At 42.7% G+C, this 17,649-nt stretch overlaps 1 protein-coding gene across 2 annotated transcripts in view; it reads left to right on the top strand.

Moving 5' to 3' along the window:
- USP18 (ubiquitin specific peptidase 18) overlaps positions 1-17,324 on the top strand; it is a 59,094-nt gene extending 41,770 nt beyond the window's left edge. For both annotated transcript variants that reach the window (XM_045554600.1, XM_045554598.1), the window contains 7 exons: positions 9,805-9,884; positions 10,171-10,317; positions 11,149-11,244; positions 12,065-12,232; positions 14,870-14,989; positions 15,507-15,556; positions 16,808-17,324. In XM_045554600.1, the coding sequence (XP_045410556.1) occupies positions 9,805-9,884; positions 10,171-10,317; positions 11,149-11,244; positions 12,065-12,232; positions 14,870-14,989; positions 15,507-15,556; positions 16,808-16,853 (707 nt within the window). In that variant the 3' untranslated portion in view covers positions 16,854-17,324. The remainder of the gene's footprint in view (positions 1-9,804; positions 9,885-10,170; positions 10,318-11,148; positions 11,245-12,064; positions 12,233-14,869; positions 14,990-15,506; positions 15,557-16,807) is intronic.
- Positions 17,325-17,649: the final 325 nt, after the last annotated feature.

The raw sequence follows: 17,649 nt of genomic DNA, 5'->3' as shown, positions 1-17,649 counted from the left end.
ACCATGCCCGGCTAATTTTTTCTATATATATTTTTAGCTGTCCATATAATTTCTTTCTATTTTTAGTAGAGACGGGGTCTTGCTCTTGCTCAGGCTGGTCTCGAACTCCTGAGCTCAAACAATCCACCTGCCTTGGCCTCTCAGAGTGCTAGGATTACAGGTGTGAGCCACGATCCCCGGCCTCTCTTTTTCATTGTTTTTGTGCTCCTTTGAATGGATGATTTCTAATGACCCGTCATCTAATATACTAATCTTTTATTCTGCTTGATCTAGTCTGTTGCTGAGCTTCTCTATTGAATTTTTATTTCAGTTATTATATTCTTCAGCTTATGATTTCTGTTTGGTGCTTTTACATTTTTTTTGTCTCTTTGTTAAAATTCTCACTTGTTCTTATATTATTCTCCTGGCTTTGGTGAGCATCCTTATAATAATAATTATTATTATTTTCAGCTTATTATGGGGGTACAGAAGTTCAGGTTATATATATTGCCCATGCCCCCCCATCCCCCCGAGTCTGAGCTTCAAGCGTGTCTATTCTCCAGACAGTGCACATCGCACTCATCATGTAGGTATACACCCATCCCCTCCCCCCACCCCATCCCCCCGAGTCAGAACTTCAAGCACGTCTATTCCCCAGACAGTGCGCATCGCACTCATCATTTAGGTAATACACCCATCCCCTCCCCCTACTCCCCACCTGTGTGCGATACCCAATTGGTGTTATTCCCAAGTGTGCACTTAGGTGATGGTCAGGGAAACCAATTTGCTGGTGAGTACATGTGGTGCTTATTTTTCCATTCTTGGGATACTTCACTTAATAGAATGGGTTCCAGCTCTCTCCAGGAGAACAAAAGAGATGCCATATCACCGTTATTTCTTGTAGCTGAGTAATACTCCATGGTGTACATATACCACATTTTACTAATCCATTCATGAATTGGTGGGCATTTGGGTTGTTTCCACATCTTTGCAATTGTGAACTGTGCTGCTATAAACATTCGGGTGCAGGTGTCTTTTTTATAGAATGACTTTTGTTCTTCTGGGTAGATGCCCAATAATGGGATTGCTGGATCGAATGGTAGGTCTACTGCTATCTGTTTAAGGTATCTCCATACACAGGGACTGCACTAGTTTACAGTCCCACCACCAGTGTATGAGTGTTCCTGTGTCTCCACATCCACTCCAACATGTATTGTTTTGGGAATTTTTGATAAAGGCCATTCTCACTGGAGTTAAGTGATATCTCATTGTGGTTTTGATTTGCATTTCCTTGAGGATTAGAGATGTTGAACATTTTTTCATATGTTTGTTAGCCATTCTTATATCTTCTTTTGAAAAGTTTCTATTCATGTCCTTTGCCCACTTTTTGATAGGGTTGTTCGATTTTTTCTTACTGATTTTCCTAAGTTCTAAATAGATTCTTGTTATCAGTCCTTTATCTGATGTGTACACCCCACTGACAGTACAGGACAGATCCTCCAAATAGAAAATAAACAAAGAAATAATGTACTTAAATAGAATGCTAGAACAAATGGGCCTGATTGACATCTACAGGACATTCTACCCAAAATCCACTGAATATACATTCTTCTCATCAGCTCATGGGACATTCTCTAAGATTGGCCATATCCTAGGACATAAAGCATGTCCTTTCTTAAAAATTTAAAAAAGTAGAAATTATACCATGCATCTTCTCAGATCATAGCAGAATAAAGGTAGAAATTAACACTAACAGAAATTCTCATTCCTACTCAAAGTCATGGAAGTCAAACAACCTTCTCCTGAATGATTATTTTATAAATGAAGAAATCAAGACAGAAATAAAAAGATTCTTTGAATTAAACCACAAAGGAGACACAACTTATCAAAATCTGTGGGATGCAGCTAAAGCAGTCCTGAGAGGAAAATTCATTTCCATAAATGCCTATATCAAAAAGACAGAAAACTTACAAATAGACAACCTAATGAATAGATTCTAAGAGCTGGAGAAAGAAGAACAGACCAACCCCAAACCCAGCAGAAGGTGAGAAATTATTAAGATCAAATCAGAACTAAATGAAAAGGACAACAAAAAAACCTTAAGGGAGATTAATAACACAAAAAGTTGGTTCTTTGAAACGATAAACAAAATAGACACACCTCTGGCTAGACTAACCAAGAGCAGAAAAGAAAAATCTCTAATAACCTCCATCAGGAACATGAAAGGAGAAATCACAATGGATGCCACAGAGATACATGATATCATCTATGAATTCTATAAAAATCTTTGTGCACACAAACTGGAAAATGTGGAGGAAATGGACAAATTTTTAGAAACACATAGCCTTCCCAGGCTCAACCAGGAAGAAATAGAATTCCTGAATAGACCAATATCTAGATCTGAAATCGAAACAGCAATAAAAAACCTTCCCCAAAAGAAAAGCCCTGGTCCAGATGGGTTCACACCTGAATTTTACCATACCTACAAAGAAGAACTGGTGCCCATCCTACATAAACTATTCTCCAATATCGAGAAGGACGGAATTCTCCCTAGCACGTTTTACCAAGCCAACATAACATTGATACCAAAACCAGGAAAGGATGCAACAAAAAAAGAAAACTACAGACCAATATCTCTTATGACTATAGATGCAAAACTTCTCAATAAAATCCTAGCAAATCGAATCCACCTGCTTATCAAAAAAATCCATCATGACCAAGTGGGCTTCATCCCAGAGATGCAGGGATGGTTTAACATATGCAAATCTATAAATGTAATTCACTACATAAATAGAAGCAAAAATAAAGACCATATGATCCTCTCAATAGATGCAGAAAAAGCATTTGACAAAATTCAACACCCTTTTATGATAAGAACACTTAACAAAATAGGCATAGATGGGACCTACCTAAAAATGATGCAAGCCATATATGACAAACCCACAGCCAACATCATACTGAATGGGGGAAAATTGAAAGCATTCCCACCTATAACTGGAACCAGACAAGGCTGCCCACTGTCCCCATTACTTTTCAACATAGTATTGGAAGTCCTTGCGAGAGCTATCAGGCAAGAGAGCAGAATCAAGAGAGTCCAAATAGGGAAAGAAGAGATAAAACTCTCAGTCTTTGCTGATGATATGATGTTATATTTGGAAAACCCCAAGGATTCAACCAAGAGACTCCTGGAATTGATCAATGAATTCAGTAAAGTCTCAGGTTACAAAATCAATACACACAAATCAGAGGCATTCATATATGCCAATAACAGTCAAATGGAGAACAAAATTAAGGACTCAATACCCTTCACAATAGCAACAAAGAAAATAAAATACCTAGGAATATATTTAACTGAAGAGGTAAAGGACCTCTATAGGGAGAACGATGAAACACTGAGGAAGGAAATCGCAGAGCATGTAAATAGGTGGAAAACCATACCATGCTCGTGGATCGGAAGAATCAACATTGTTAAAATGTCTATACTACCCAAAGTGATCTACAGATTCAATGCAATCCCTATTAAATTACCAACATCATTTTTCACAGATACAGAAAAAATAATTTTACACTTTGTATGAAATCAGAGAAGACCCCATGTAGCAAAAGCAATTTTAAGTAATAAAATAAAAATGGGAGATATTAATTTGCCAGACTTCAAACTATACTATAAGGCTGTGGTTCTTAAAACTGCTTGGTATTGGCACAAGTGCAGGGACAGACCAGTGGAACAGAACAGAAAATCCAAATATAAAACCATCCTCATATAGCCATCTAATCTTTGACAAAGCAGACAAAACCGTACTCTGGGGAAAAGATTCCTTACTCAATAAATGGTGCTGGGAAAACTGGATAGCCACATGTAGAAGACTGAAACAGGACCCACAGCTTTCACCTCTCACAAAAATCAAATCACGGTGGATAACAGACTTAAACCTTAGGTGTGAAACTATTAGAATTCTAGAAGAAAATGTAGGAAAGACTCTTACAGACATTGGCCTAGGCAAAGAATTTATGAAGAAGAGCCCTAAGGCAATCACAGCAACAACAAAAATAAATAAATGGGACCTGATTAAATTAAAAAGCTTCTGCACGGCCAAAGAAACAGTCACGAGAGTAAACAGACAACCTACAGAATGGGTAATTATTATTTTGAATTGTCTGTAAGGTAAATCGCTTATCCCCATTTCATTAGGGGCAGTTTCTGGAGATTTATCTTGTTATTTTGTTTGGAACATATTTCTTTGTTTCTTCATTTTTCTTGATTCTCTGTTGTTTTCTGTGCATTAAGTAAAAAAGAACTTGTGCTGGGCATGGTGGCTCATGCCTGTAATGCCACACTTTGGAAGGCCAAGGTAGGAGGATCCTTTGAGGCCAGGAGTTTGAGCCCAGCCTGGGCAAGATAGTGAGACCCCATCTCTACAAAAAGTTTTTAAAAATTAGTCGGGCATGGTGGCATACATCTGTAGTCCTAGTTACTCAGGATGCTGAAGTGGGAGGACTCTGTGAGCCCAGAAGTTCAAGGTTGCAATGAGCTATGATTGCACCACTGCACTCTAGTCAGGGTGACAGAAACCCTGTCTCTTAAAAAAAAAAAAAGAAAGAAAAACACTTCTCCCAGTCTTATTATACTGGCGTTATGTAGGAGCTGAACCTATTAATAAGCCTGGCCACAGAATCAGGGTACCTCTTGAACTTTTGAGCTTGCCTAAACTGCCATCTATGGTCAGGCAAGGTGGCTCACGCCTGTCATCCTAGTACTCTGGGAGGCCAAGGCTGGAGGATCGCTTGAACACAGGAGTTTGAGACCAGCCTGAGCAAGAGTGAGATCCTGTCTCTACTAAAAACAGTAAAAATTATCTGGGTGTGGTGGCGCATGCCTGTAGTCCCAGCTATTCGAGAGACTGAGGCAGAAGGATGGCTTGAGCCCACCAGGAGTCTGGGGTTGCTGTGAGCTAGACTGACTCTATGGCACTCTAGCCAGGGTGATAGAGTGAGACACTCTCAAAAAAAAAAAAAAAAACCCAGAAAACCTACCATCTATGTTCTTAGTGGATCTCAGGAGATTAGAACTTGTCAAGTCCCACGACAGGGGAGATATTAACTAGTCCTTTGAGATGCAGCTGGAGAAGCTGGGGTATGAAATGTGTATTCCAGTTTTTTCTATTCTCAGGGAAAATCTGGAAGCTACAGTTTATCTCCCACTTGCTCTGCAATAAGCTGGAGAGAGGACCTGTGGCAAATTGCCTACACTCTTGTCTAAACTGAAGTCTTTCAACCCATGGTTTTACTCTTTGTCACCCCAGGGGCCTAGCAAATACTGGCTCCTGTCTGCCTTCGGAGACAAACCAATTAGCTGGGGGCTTGCTCTATCTCTAGAGCAAACCCTTGGGAAGAGAGATGGAAAGTACCCACATACCCGTCCAGGCTCTCAGAGGACTGCTGATTGCCTGCTCTGTCAGTTCCAGGCGGATAGAAGCCCTAGGACAGCGGCTGAAAATGTGCAAACTCCTTCCAGGGAGAAACTGGGAGCTGGGCATTTTTGCCTATTTTCTCCGCACTGAGCCTGATCCACTCAGTGGATAGACGCTGCTTGCATGCCCATTTGAAACCTATTCTTTGGTATTTGTGCTCCTGGGGCACTCATGAATGAGGAGCCCCATCAGCTCCCAAAGCTAGGTGAGTTTAGGAGCTAGTCCTTTGTGTGAGAGCTATAAAAGTTGTGTGCTTGATGTGTGGACAAACTGCGTCCAAGCAGAAGTTGGAGACCTGATTTTATTCCAGAGCAAGCCATGGGGGAGGAGATATGGGAAGAGCCCACATGCCTGTTCAGGTTCCTGGAAATCTATTATTGACTTGCCCCACTAGCTTGTAGGTGCAGGCTAGTTAGAAGCCCATTCTCAGACAGCAGATGGAAAAGTGTGCAGACAAACCCCTTCTAGGGAAGAAACTGGAAGAAGCTGGGAGCCTGTTTCCTCTATGCTGAGCTCAGGGGTATAGCTGTGTGAAGGGCTCACATGCCCATCCCATTTATTTTTATTTATTTTTTTTTTTGAGACAGAGTGTCACTTTGTTGCCCGGGCTAGAGTGAGTGCCGTGGCATCAGCCTAGCTCACAGCAACCTCAGACTCCTGGGCTTAAGCGATCCTACTGCCTCAGCCTCCCTGGTAGCTGGGACTACAGGCATGAGCCACCATGCCCGGCTAATTTTTTTGTATATATATTTTTAGTTGGCCAGATAATTTCTTTCTATTTTTAGTAGAGACGGGGTCTCACTCTTGCTCAGGCTGGTCTCGAACTCCTGACCTCGAGCGATCCACCCGCCTCGGCCTCCCAGAGCTAGGATTACAGGCGTGAGCCACCGCGCCCGGCCGCCCATCCCATTTAAAACTGCATCTTTGCTGTCTGTGGCCTCCGGGGATCTGTGAATGCTGACCCATATGTGTTCCCAGCACTCGGTGATGTAGGAGCTAAACCCTTGGTTGGGAACCATAAGAAGTTGAGCCACTCTATGTGTGACCCCAACCCTTCACCCCTCAGGAAGCTGGGGGTTGGTGATTCCCTCCTGATTGTCTAGGATGGGGTTTGTGGCATGAGTGTGTCTCAGCTTTTCTAACCCATTTTGGTGTATTTTCTTCATTACCCCATGTGTAGGATTCTCTCAACTAGTTTCTGGGATTTTTTTCTCTGAGGGAATTGATCTGTATGTGGATGTTTTTTCAGTGTGTCCATGGAAGGAGGGAACATAAGAGCCTCCTACACCACCATCTTGCTTACATCACATTCTATAATTCTTTTTGCACATAAGATGATTTGCTGGTATTTTGTTGAGGACTTTTGCATTTATGTTCATGAGAGATATTGGTTTCTAGGTTTTTTTCTTGTAATGTCTTTGTCTGGTTTTGGTATTAGGATAATGCTGGCCTCATAGAATGAGTTAGGAAGTATTCTATTCTGCTTTTATCTTCTGGAAGAGATTGTAGAGAAGTGGTGGTGAACCCATCTGGGCACTATGTTCATTTCTCCTTCCATTTCTCGGTCTGGATAATCTCAAGTGACCTATCTCCAAATTTGCTGATTCTTTATTCTACAGCTCGAATTTGCTGTTGACCTCTAGTGAATTTTTTATTTCAGCTGTTGTATTTATGAACTCAAGAATTTCTATTTGGACCTTTTAAAATAATTTTTTCTTTATTGATATTCTTTGGTGAGATATCATTTTCATACTTTCTTTTAATTCTTTTGCCATCGTTTTCTTTAGTTCTTTGGATATATTGCAATAGCTAATCTAAAGTCTTTGTCTAATAAGGCCAACATCTGGGGCTTCTCAGTGACAATTTCTACTGATTGCTTTTTTTCCTGTGTGTGGGCCATACTTTTTTGTTTCATTGTATGCCTTGTATTTTTTGTTAAAAAATGAACATTTTAGGTAATATAATGTGGCAACATTGGACATCAGAGACCCCCACACCAGGACTGGTTGTTGTTCTTGTTTTATTGTCCTTTTTGTTGTTGTTGCTCTTTGTTTGGAGACTTTCCTGAACTAATTCTGTAAAGTCTACATTCCCTCTAGTGTGTGGCCACTGAAGTCTCTGAAGTTAGGTTAGTGGTCAGATAATAACTGGTTCAAGATTTCCTTAAATGCCTTGCACCAGTAAGTCTCCCACCGTTTGCCCAGGGCCTCTCTATGTCTGCCCGGGCACACTTCCAAAGCTCAGGCAGTTTATGACTCTGTATTAGACTTCAGTTCTTTCTTGCACATGACCCCAGTGTCAGCCAGACATGAGAGACTAGGGCCCTCCCAGGTCTTTCTTGGGCATGCACGTGGACTCCTAGATCTCTAGAAACATGTCAGTGGTTTTCAAAGTCCCCTGTGGACATCTCGTTCTCCAGATCTTTCAAGTTTTTTGCCAGGTTTTTGTTTGCCCAAATGACACTGTAGCCTTAGGTAACTGCATTGGTGAACAGTTGTTACTGAGTGTTTTCCACAAATGCCCAGGGGAGAGGGATTTTCTTCTGAGTGAGCTCAGAGTCAGGCCAAACAATGACAACACCCTGGGGTTTTTCCATGGAGCTGCAAGACAGGTCAAATTATAAAAGTGCTCTTGGGATGGGACTTTTCTGAGAAACTCCAGTCCTGGTCTGACCCCTACCGTGGTTGCAAAGCTGTTGGTTCTCATAGGTTCTGTGGTTGCAGGCCTGTTGGTGTTCAAGGGTACTACAGAGCTGGGAAGAAGGGAATGGGAATAGGCCAAGTTTAAAAAGCCATAAACTCTGCTCTTTTAACTTAGGGCTCAGCAGTTTTTCTCAGATAAACATTTCTCAGATTGTTGTAAACTTTGGTTAATTTTCAGAGTTCTGAAAAAGTTGATTTGACAACTTCTGCCAGCATTCTCATTGCTTCTATGGAGGAGCAGGTCAATGGAGGCCCCTGCTCCACCATTGCAGTTGTATTCTCACCTTCGTTTAGCTTTCCGTAGCAGTTTGTATACCTTATTGTTCTTATTTTTAAAAATTCTTCTTTGCATTATGATCATTTAGATACTTGTCCTCCACTAGAATACAGGTTTCTTAAGGCCAGGAACTTTCTCTGGCATGTGCAATGCCTTGCATATAGCAGGTATTAAATAAGCTGTGGGTTGGGCAAGACCCCTGTATTTCTTAGATGAATGGGGACCCTTGGTTCTGATATGGTCAGATGATGCCAGTGTCTCCATGTGTCAAGGCTATCTGACTTCCTTCACATCCAGTGCCAGCTCAGTGACAGGCAGCCTTCTGTGTACAATTCCCTAGAGAACATCACCTTAACCCTGCTCCTAGAATGTCATTGAGTTCAGGGTTCATTATCTTGGAATGTAGATTAATCTATTCAACCAGTATATAGTATTCACCAATTATGTGCCAGGTGTTATAGATAAGGAACAAAGCTGACGGTCTTTGCCTACGTGGAGCTTACGGTTTAGAGGAGAGACAGAACAAAACCAAAACCAAAACAAAATCAGACCCCCAAAATGTTCAGTACAAATTGTGATAAGTATCATGAAGGAAAGAAAATGGTGTTGAGATGGCAGCTTTAGCACATTTACAATAACCACCCTTTCTTGCAACATCTTTGCATTTTATCACTCACCTTTCGTTTTATAAAATAGTTCTCAGTGTGTTTTCCATTTCTTTGGCTTCCCAGGTTTCTTTAAACTCAACATTTCAAAATTCATTTATTCTGTTCACAACACTGTCACCCTTACATTTACCTGTATGACATATGCACAATTCAGTGTTTAACTCCAGCTTCCTCTTAGCCGACATCAGCTGATACTGAGATGGTTCCTTCCGTTTTAGCTTTCCTGGATACCTCTGGGAAAAACCTGGGTCAGATATGAGTATTGGGAAACTGCTCAATTTTTAGGAGGGTGAATAAAGAAAATACATAAAGGGGCTGAGGACTGGATGGCCATGGGAGTTAGAGTATTGACATCAGTGATTTGATACAGACATAGAGGAAAATCCACTATTGACAATTGGTTCTATCTGGCTGGGCCCCCAGTAGGGGCCAGTAGGGGTGGCTGCTAAGTGAGAGGACAGGACCCTTGTGTAATACAGTGGGACTGGAGCATCAGTTTTAAGAGGAGCTCTCAAAAATCAAATACAAGCTTATTTTTCACTTATGGATCCCTAATATTTAGTGCAAACAGCCTATCTGGGGGGTAGGAGGCTAGGAGAAGACAAAGTGATGAGTATTCATGTGCTTCTACGTAGCTATGGCACAAGGGCATGAGGAGTGTCTCTGGTGGCCTCACTAACTGGGCTGTTACTTTTCTCTTTGGCCAGTGTTTGTCCAGCATGATGCTGCTCAACTCTACCTCACAATCTGGAACCTAATTAAGGACCAAATCACTGACGTGGACTTGGTAAGAACCTAGAACCAGGGAACTCAGAAGTTTAAGATGCTGCTCATTGAACTCATTCAACTATTGTTTATGTGTAGAGAGGAATAAAAGCGTTAATTCCCATAAAATGCTTATCACGTTCCATAATATGGTTATTGTTGGTCCATAATATTTTGCACCTTTATGTGTAAAGCGCATTAGTGGCTACCATTTTGGAGCTTCTGTCCATCGGCTCCAACTTCTGAAAACTGGCCTAACCTGGTTTATGGATTTATTCATCTTACCTCTCTGCTCCTCCCTCCTGCAGGTGGAGAGGCTGCAGGCCCTGTCCGTGATCCAGATGAAGGAGTCCCTGGTTTGCCTCGACTGCGCCGCGGAGCGGAGCAGAAACAGCAGCATGCTGACACTCCCCCTTTCTCTTTTCGATGCGGATTCAAAGCCCCTGAAAACACTGGTGAGGGGTTTCTCTTGGTGGATTTGCTGCTCCCATACGTCTCTTTTCCGTTGTTGTAACTGAATGCCTGAGGCTGAGTGGTTTCTGAAGAAAAGGCATTTGTTTCTTACAGTCCTGGAGGCTGGAAAGTGCAAGGTTGAGGGGCTGCATCTAGAGAGAGGCTTCTCGCTGTGGAGCCTGGCTGCAGAGTCCCAGGACGGTGCAGGACATCACATGCAAGGAGGCTGGGCGTGCTGCTCGGATCTGTCTTCCTTTCTTACAAAGCCTCCAGTCCCATTCCCACGACAACCCGCCAGTCCAGTAGCCCATTAATCCATGAATGGCTTAGTTCATTCATGAGGGCAGAGCCCTATGACCCAGTGACCTGTAAAGCACCCCCCGCCCCCGTGCTGCCACACGGGTCGTCAAGTTTCAACATGAGTTTTTGGGAGGACAAACATTCAAAACATAGCACTGTACAACCCAACGTTGCCAAATCCCCCTTGCTTTTTTTTTTTTTTTTAATCTACCCATGGCTTTTAAAAAGTCACTTTTTATTACATTCGCATGACTCTAGCCAATTTTCCTTTTGTTTTGGCAAAAAACCATTTTTTTCCTCCTACTTCCACTTTCCTCACACTGCTCCCCTAACAAACGCCCCTCCTGCTCTGTGCCTTCCATCAGCACGTGCTTTTGGAGATCCTGCCGAGTGCACCACACCAGGCCAGACGTTAAGGGGGAACGAAGAGAACCAGGAAAAAAGCTTAAATCGCCACCTGCAGGGTGTGGGGAGGTTGTGCTCTACGTGGGAAATACCAACCCTGCTTTTTTCTGTTCTCCTGGGTGGGACAGGAAGATGCCCTGCACTGTTTCCTGCAGCCCAGGGAGCTGTCGAGCACAAGCAAGTGCTTCTGTGAGAACTGTGGGAAGAAGACGCGAGGGAAACAGGTACTCACTCCCTAAAATCAGACAGTCATCCCTTGGCATACACGGGGCTTGGTTCCAGGACCCTGGCTTTTACCAAAATCCGGGCATACTCAAATCTCACAGTCTGTCCTGTGGAACCCACGTATATGAAAAGTTGGCCCTCCCTATATGCCGGTTTCACGTCCCACAAACACTGTATTTTTGGTCGGTGTCTGGTGGCAGATATGGAGGAGGGCTGACTGTATTTACTGAAAAAAGAAATCCACATGTAAGTGGACCCACCCTCCAGTTCAAATCCGTGTGGTCAAGGGTCAGCTGTGCTTCACTGGTCTGCGGTTGCCGCTAGTGGATTCCTGATAGAGTCTTCAGAGGCCCCGGCAGCTCCTCATGGTAGTTGAGGGAGGGAGTGTGGGTCAGGCTGGTATCTGGGATCCTGGGGTCTCTGATTTCCAGAGCTGTGCACGTGGCTTCTCAGATCACATCACTGAGGGGGACAGAGCCTTTTAAGGACAAGAGGAGAAGGTCCGAGAGCAGTGGGCAGGGTTTTTTCCCTCAGCTTCCTAGGGCAGACTCCATAGTTCCCCTGGGTTCTGGGACGTGTGCAGAGCCCCAGGGCTGCTTGTGCCTTTTGTGGGAGACGTGCAGTAGTGTTGCAGTAGTCAAGTGCCGGATCATTCTTAGTGGCCCTCGCCAGATTCAGCAAATGAGAGCCATTAACTCTGTTATCTCATTCTGCTCTGATCTTTTTGGGAAGAACATACCACCAGCCCTGAAATTTCTCCGAATCTACCCATTTCAGGTGCCTTAGGACTTTATCACCACAGTGATTTTGCTTTTTCAGGTCTTGAAGCTGACCTGTTTGCCCCAGACCTTGACCTTCCACCTCATGCGATTCTGCATCAGGAATTCACAGACAAAAAAGATCTGCCACTCGCTGTATTTCCCCCAGAACCTGGATTTCAGTCAGGTCCTTCCGACAGAGCAAGGCCTGTCCAGCAGCGAGGCCCAGGTGAGGCTCCTCCCACCCTGCGTCTTGTCACACACGTGCCCCTCAGATGGGCCCTTAGCCCTAGACTGCTGGAAGTCACCCATTCATCAGATGGCATTGTCAGGTGTCTCCTCTGTGTCATTCTGTCTTCTAAGGAATCACGTCCTCTGCTGACCACGCCTGGGATACACAGAGCAAGGGAAACCAGAGCTTGGAGAGATTCACAGAAGCATATTCGTATATTCAAAAACACTTATATTTTAAACAGTATTTTAATGATGGAAATCTGTGTGTTCTTGAAGAACAATAGGTTATCACCATCAGTGCTATTTGTAGTTGCTTTTCTTTTAAGCTTCAAAAGACCTTGTTTCTATTAATAAATACCGGGTTTGTGCTCAGATGCCTCACAGCACTGAGGGAAGGAGCCCACAATTCAGTATTTTCCTTTCGAAATAACATGTGGAATACTTTCAAATGCACAGGCAAACAGGACATGTTGTGTTCTGAGTACCAACCATGTCCTTATTAAACAACTTGTGCCCACTTTGAGGATAAAATGGTAAAGTCGTCAGTTGACTGGGCCAAATTTAATCAAAGTGAAGTTGAATTCAATTTTCCTGAGATGATAACTTACCAGGAGATTCTGACGGGAAAAAAATGACACAAATGTCTTTTCCCCATAGGTTTGAAATGCTACATGGCAGATGTTTTATTCCCAATATTATGGATCTGTTTTTGGACTGTGTTCTATTTTATGGATCTCTTTTCTATTTATGCTCTAGAACCATGGTACTTAAAAAATTAAGGCCTGATAATATGTTATAATAGCTCCTGTTAAAACAGAATTTCTTTACCTATTTAGGGCATATACATTTCACAGGATTCTCATTTTCTGTCCTTCTAGTTTTCCTTATTTCTGCCTGCACAATCTGCCTGATGAGGTATATTTAAAATTGTCTTCTACTTAAAAGACTTTGTTATGGAAATTTTCAAATATATACCAGAGTAATGAAGACTTATACAACGAATCCCCATCTATCCATCAAACAGCTCTAACAGTTACCAAAACTCATGGCCAGCCTTGCTCTCTCTATACCCCAGCCTCTACTGGATTATTCTGAAGCAAATCCCAGACATCATACTATTTCATCTGTAAATAATTCATTATGTCTCTCTAAAGAATAACCATTCTTTTTTCTAAACATAACCAACTCCATCTCGATTTCTTAGTACCATCAGATATCCAGCCAATATTCAGATTTCTCTGACTATTCTATACTCTATGTGGTTTGTTTTAAAATAGATCCTAACAAGGCCTACACTTGAATTTGGTTAAGTTTCTTTCTTTTTTTGGTTAAGTGGTTTTTTTTTTTTTTTTTTTTTTTTCAGTTTTCCACACCTTTTCTTTTCCTTGCAGTTTATTTGGTTGAAGAGTTTTTTTTATATTCCAGAATTGGCTGGTTGGTGTCATTTAATATATTCCTCTAACCCCTTTATTTCTTACAAACTAACAGTTAGGGCCGGGCGCGGTGGCTCACGCCTGTAATCCTAGCACTCTGGGAGGCCGAGGCGGGAGGATCGCTCAAGGTCAGGAGTTCGAGACCAGCCTGAGCAATAGTGAGACCTCGTCTCTACTAAAAAATAGAAATTATCTGGCCAACTAAAAATATATATAGAAAAAAATTAGCCGGGCATGGTGGCGCATGCCTGTAGTCCCAACTACTCGGGAGGCTGAGGCAGTAGGATCGCTTAAGCCCGGGAGTTTGAGGTTGCTGTGAGCTAGGCTGACGCCACGGCACTCACTCTAGCCTGGGCAACAGAGCGAGACTCTGTCTCAAAAAAAAACAAAAAAACAAAAAAAACAAAAAAAAACTAACAGTTAGATGCAGATATTGCCCTACATTTTTTCCAGTCCAGCATAAAGTCCTCAAATGAAAACAGAATAATTTGGACCCTCCATTCCAGGTGACTTAGCTTCGCTTGCACTACCCTCACTACCCTTGCACTACCCTCTGTCTCTGCTCCCTGATCCTGTTCCCAGAGTCTCAGGTTCGGGGCATTATTGGACTGGGGGAGAAACCAAACTGTGTTCTGCTGGCTCTTCACCACTCGTGGGAGAAAGTGCTAATTCTTGCCTTGGTCTTTGTGGCCCATCACTCGTGACCTCCCAGCACCTTCCTGCCTTCCACATCCTCAGCATGCTCGGCTCTGTCGTGCTGCTGAGCCTTTGCAATCTCTGGATCCACATGCAAGAACACTCCCTTCCCGTAACTTGTCTGCCAATTGTGTTCATCCTTTAAGGTCACTTCAAGCATGTTTTCTCTGGGGTGTGTTCCCCAGCTCTTTAGACCTTCCTTAGCTGGTTGTTCTATGTCTATTTGGGGGCAGAATTGGGTCTTCCTAAATTACCTGTAAAGATATCTGATATAAAACATGCCATTATAATTCTGGTTTATCTATTTCTTTTTCAGTTAGTTGTGAGATTCCTGAGGTTAAGGACTGTTTTCTAGTAGCCTTGAAGTACCACTACCTGGCATAGAGGAGGGAATGTATAAATGTGTGATGAAATAATATGTCTTTTTAATTCAAGACTAGGGCTAGAAAAAGAAGACTTGTAGGTGAATCATTTTGTGCCTTGCCTCCTTCCAATCCCAACAGTATGAACTCTTTGCTGTGATCGCCCATGTTGGAATGGCCAGCTGTGGTCATTACTGTGCCTACATCCGGAATTCTGTGGATGGAAAATGGTTCTGCTTCAATGACTCCAATGTTTGCTGGGTGAGACACATCATCCAAAACATTGCCTCTTGCCCTGGATTAGCCACCTTTAATAAAGTGTGAGCCCAAGACTGCATGGTCCTCAGGATCAAGACACACTGTGGTCCTGTTCTCTTGTGGGGCCTTTCGTGAGGTATTTGCCCTTTTCTGCATGAAGCCCCCATCAGGTTCACAGCTCTGTAAGAGTCCACTTACCTCAGTTTCTAGGTTTTTGGTGTTCTAGGCTGGGTGCCCTACAGACTCATGCTTTGTGGGAAACTTCTGGAAAGTAAGAAGAGTTAGAAATATATAAGTTAGGACTTTGCGATAAACAATGAAGTTTAAACAGAGGGACAAGGTACTAAAAAGACTTTATTATACATAACATCCTATCTCTAGATGCTCCAGGTTCTTGGGAGTTACTGAGAGTGGGCTTGTCTGGAGGAGGCAGAGAGGGAAAATTATAGCACCCCGTACTGTGTGGATGCTGACTAAATGCCAGCTGGATGTTTGACTGCATTTGTGTGTGTACTTCCAGGTGTCCTGGGAAGACATCCAGTGTACCTACGGAAATCCTAACTACCACTGGTAAGAAAAGTGCTTGGGTCATGGAAACCTGAGGAGCTTACACAGGGTTCTAGGACCTGTATAAAATGTTGATGGATTCAGTTGTCACTATGATGCTGATGACTCCCCAGTGTCTAACTGTACCATGCTTTTCTCACAACTTAGACTCCAGTCATACTGAAGGATAAGTCGCTCTCCAAACAAGCAGGGCCTCCCTCTTCCCCCTGCCGCTGTGCACATGTGGCTCCTGGCCTGGACTACCCTCTCCTAATCTGCCATCTGGGCAAATCCCACTCATGTTTTAACACTCATGGCCTTCTGCTCTGTGCCACCTTCACTGATCGACCCTGGCAGATTTGTAGGGCCTTCGCATGTGCTCTCACTGCGTTTTGAGCATACCTCCTTTGCAGCAAGGGTCACGTTGCGTTTCAGTGGTTTGCCTGCATAACTTGCTTTCACAGGAGAACATGAACTCTTTGGGGGGAAGGATCCCTTTTTTCATCTTCCTTTGTCTGGTTTGCATTTAGTGAGTGTGAATAAACATTTTTTAAAAATCAGTAGCTACAGAGACGAAGCTGGAGGAACGAAATCTGGATGAAGTTAAAGCAGAGAGACTTTGTAAATTTTTTCAGCTAAGTTTCCAGATTGTATACTAGATGGTATTTGAGGTGATTTTCAGCTGCAGAAGTAGACCCAATCACTTGAACAATAGCGAATTAGATGAAACTTTGCCTGAAATGCTCCTTCTACTTTCTTTTTTTTTTTCTATCTTTCTTTTTTGTTTCTTCTAAGCATCTCTCCTAGATGCCCAATCTTTGGCACTTGCTGCTTGTCACTGATTCTCACTATTTAGATCAGAGCATGGCACATTTTCTCTGGAAAGGGCCAGAGGGAAAATATTTTGGGCTTTGTGGCCCATCTGGTCTCTGTTGCAACCACTTCCCTGCCCCGTAGCACAAAAGCAGCCATAGATAGTGCGTGAATGAATGAGCATGGCTGTGTTCCAGTTAAATTCATTTGTAAAAACAGGGTTGGATTTGGCTCATGGGCTCATGGTTTGTCAAATTCTGATTTAAATATTAACTCATAGAAGCTTAGTGGTTATTTTCCCAAGTCACCCATTTTGTGTCCCTCTGAGGTGATGGATAGATGAAGACCGTCCAGCAACCTGGAAGTTTGCTGATGCTTCTTGTCCTTACATGAATTACTAATGTATCATTTCATGATGAATGTTTCATTTTGCTATGCTGATGCATGTTCTCTTCTTTCTAGGCAGGAAACTGCATATCTTCTCCTTTACATGAAGACTGAGTCCTAATAGGTATACCCTAAACCTTCAGAGACTGACAAACCATCATTTTCCTTTCCTATTCCTGAATCTACCTAGTCTAAGAGGTTTTGCAATGAGGAGAAGCATCATTTTTAAACTGTATAAATAAACCTTATTTATAATCAGAGGTAATTATCAAAATATTTAACAATGACTGGACAGGTCCTGATGAGTCAGATAGATACTTCTACCAGTGGCCCCTGGCCACATAGCTAGGTCAGGGTTCTGAGTGTTCCCTGCTGTGCGAGGCGCTAACTCTTTAGTTAGGAGATTATGGGGTGTCCAGGTGCTCCCAGGGAGGAGAGCAGTGGTAGTGGGAGGCATTTAGGTGGCAAGGGTCAGTGGTAGGAAAGCGTTTCAATATTTTACAACTCATGTGACCATACTGATATGTACTGGCTAAATATCAGTCCTGTTTATTTTATTTTTAGAACCCATATAAATTCCATATAAATCAAATGTTTTATATTTGTTACTCATTTATTCAGTATTTATTGATCACCTATTCTCCATAAGATAGTGTACTAGGTACAATAATGAATAAACTTCTTTCTCTCAAAAGGAGTTTGCTGTGTAATGGGGGAGGGTAATTAAAACACATAACATCACAAGGGTTTGTGCTATAGGAACTCAAAGGCAAGGTAAATCACCTCTGTTGTGGGGCCCCGGGGGAAGGCTTCAGGCTGGAAGAGGTTAGGTTGGAGGACAACAATTTACAGGGAAAAGCATACTCAATGGCATGGACGAAAAAGGCAATGCTCAGTGTTCAAAGACAATCCACAAA

Source organism: Lemur catta, chromosome 6 (genome assembly GCF_020740605.2).
Source record: "Lemur catta isolate mLemCat1 chromosome 6, mLemCat1.pri, whole genome shotgun sequence".
In the NCBI taxonomy this organism is placed as follows: Eukaryota; Metazoa; Chordata; class Mammalia; order Primates; family Lemuridae; genus Lemur; species Lemur catta.
This window is presented reverse-complemented; position numbering and strand designations above follow the sequence as displayed.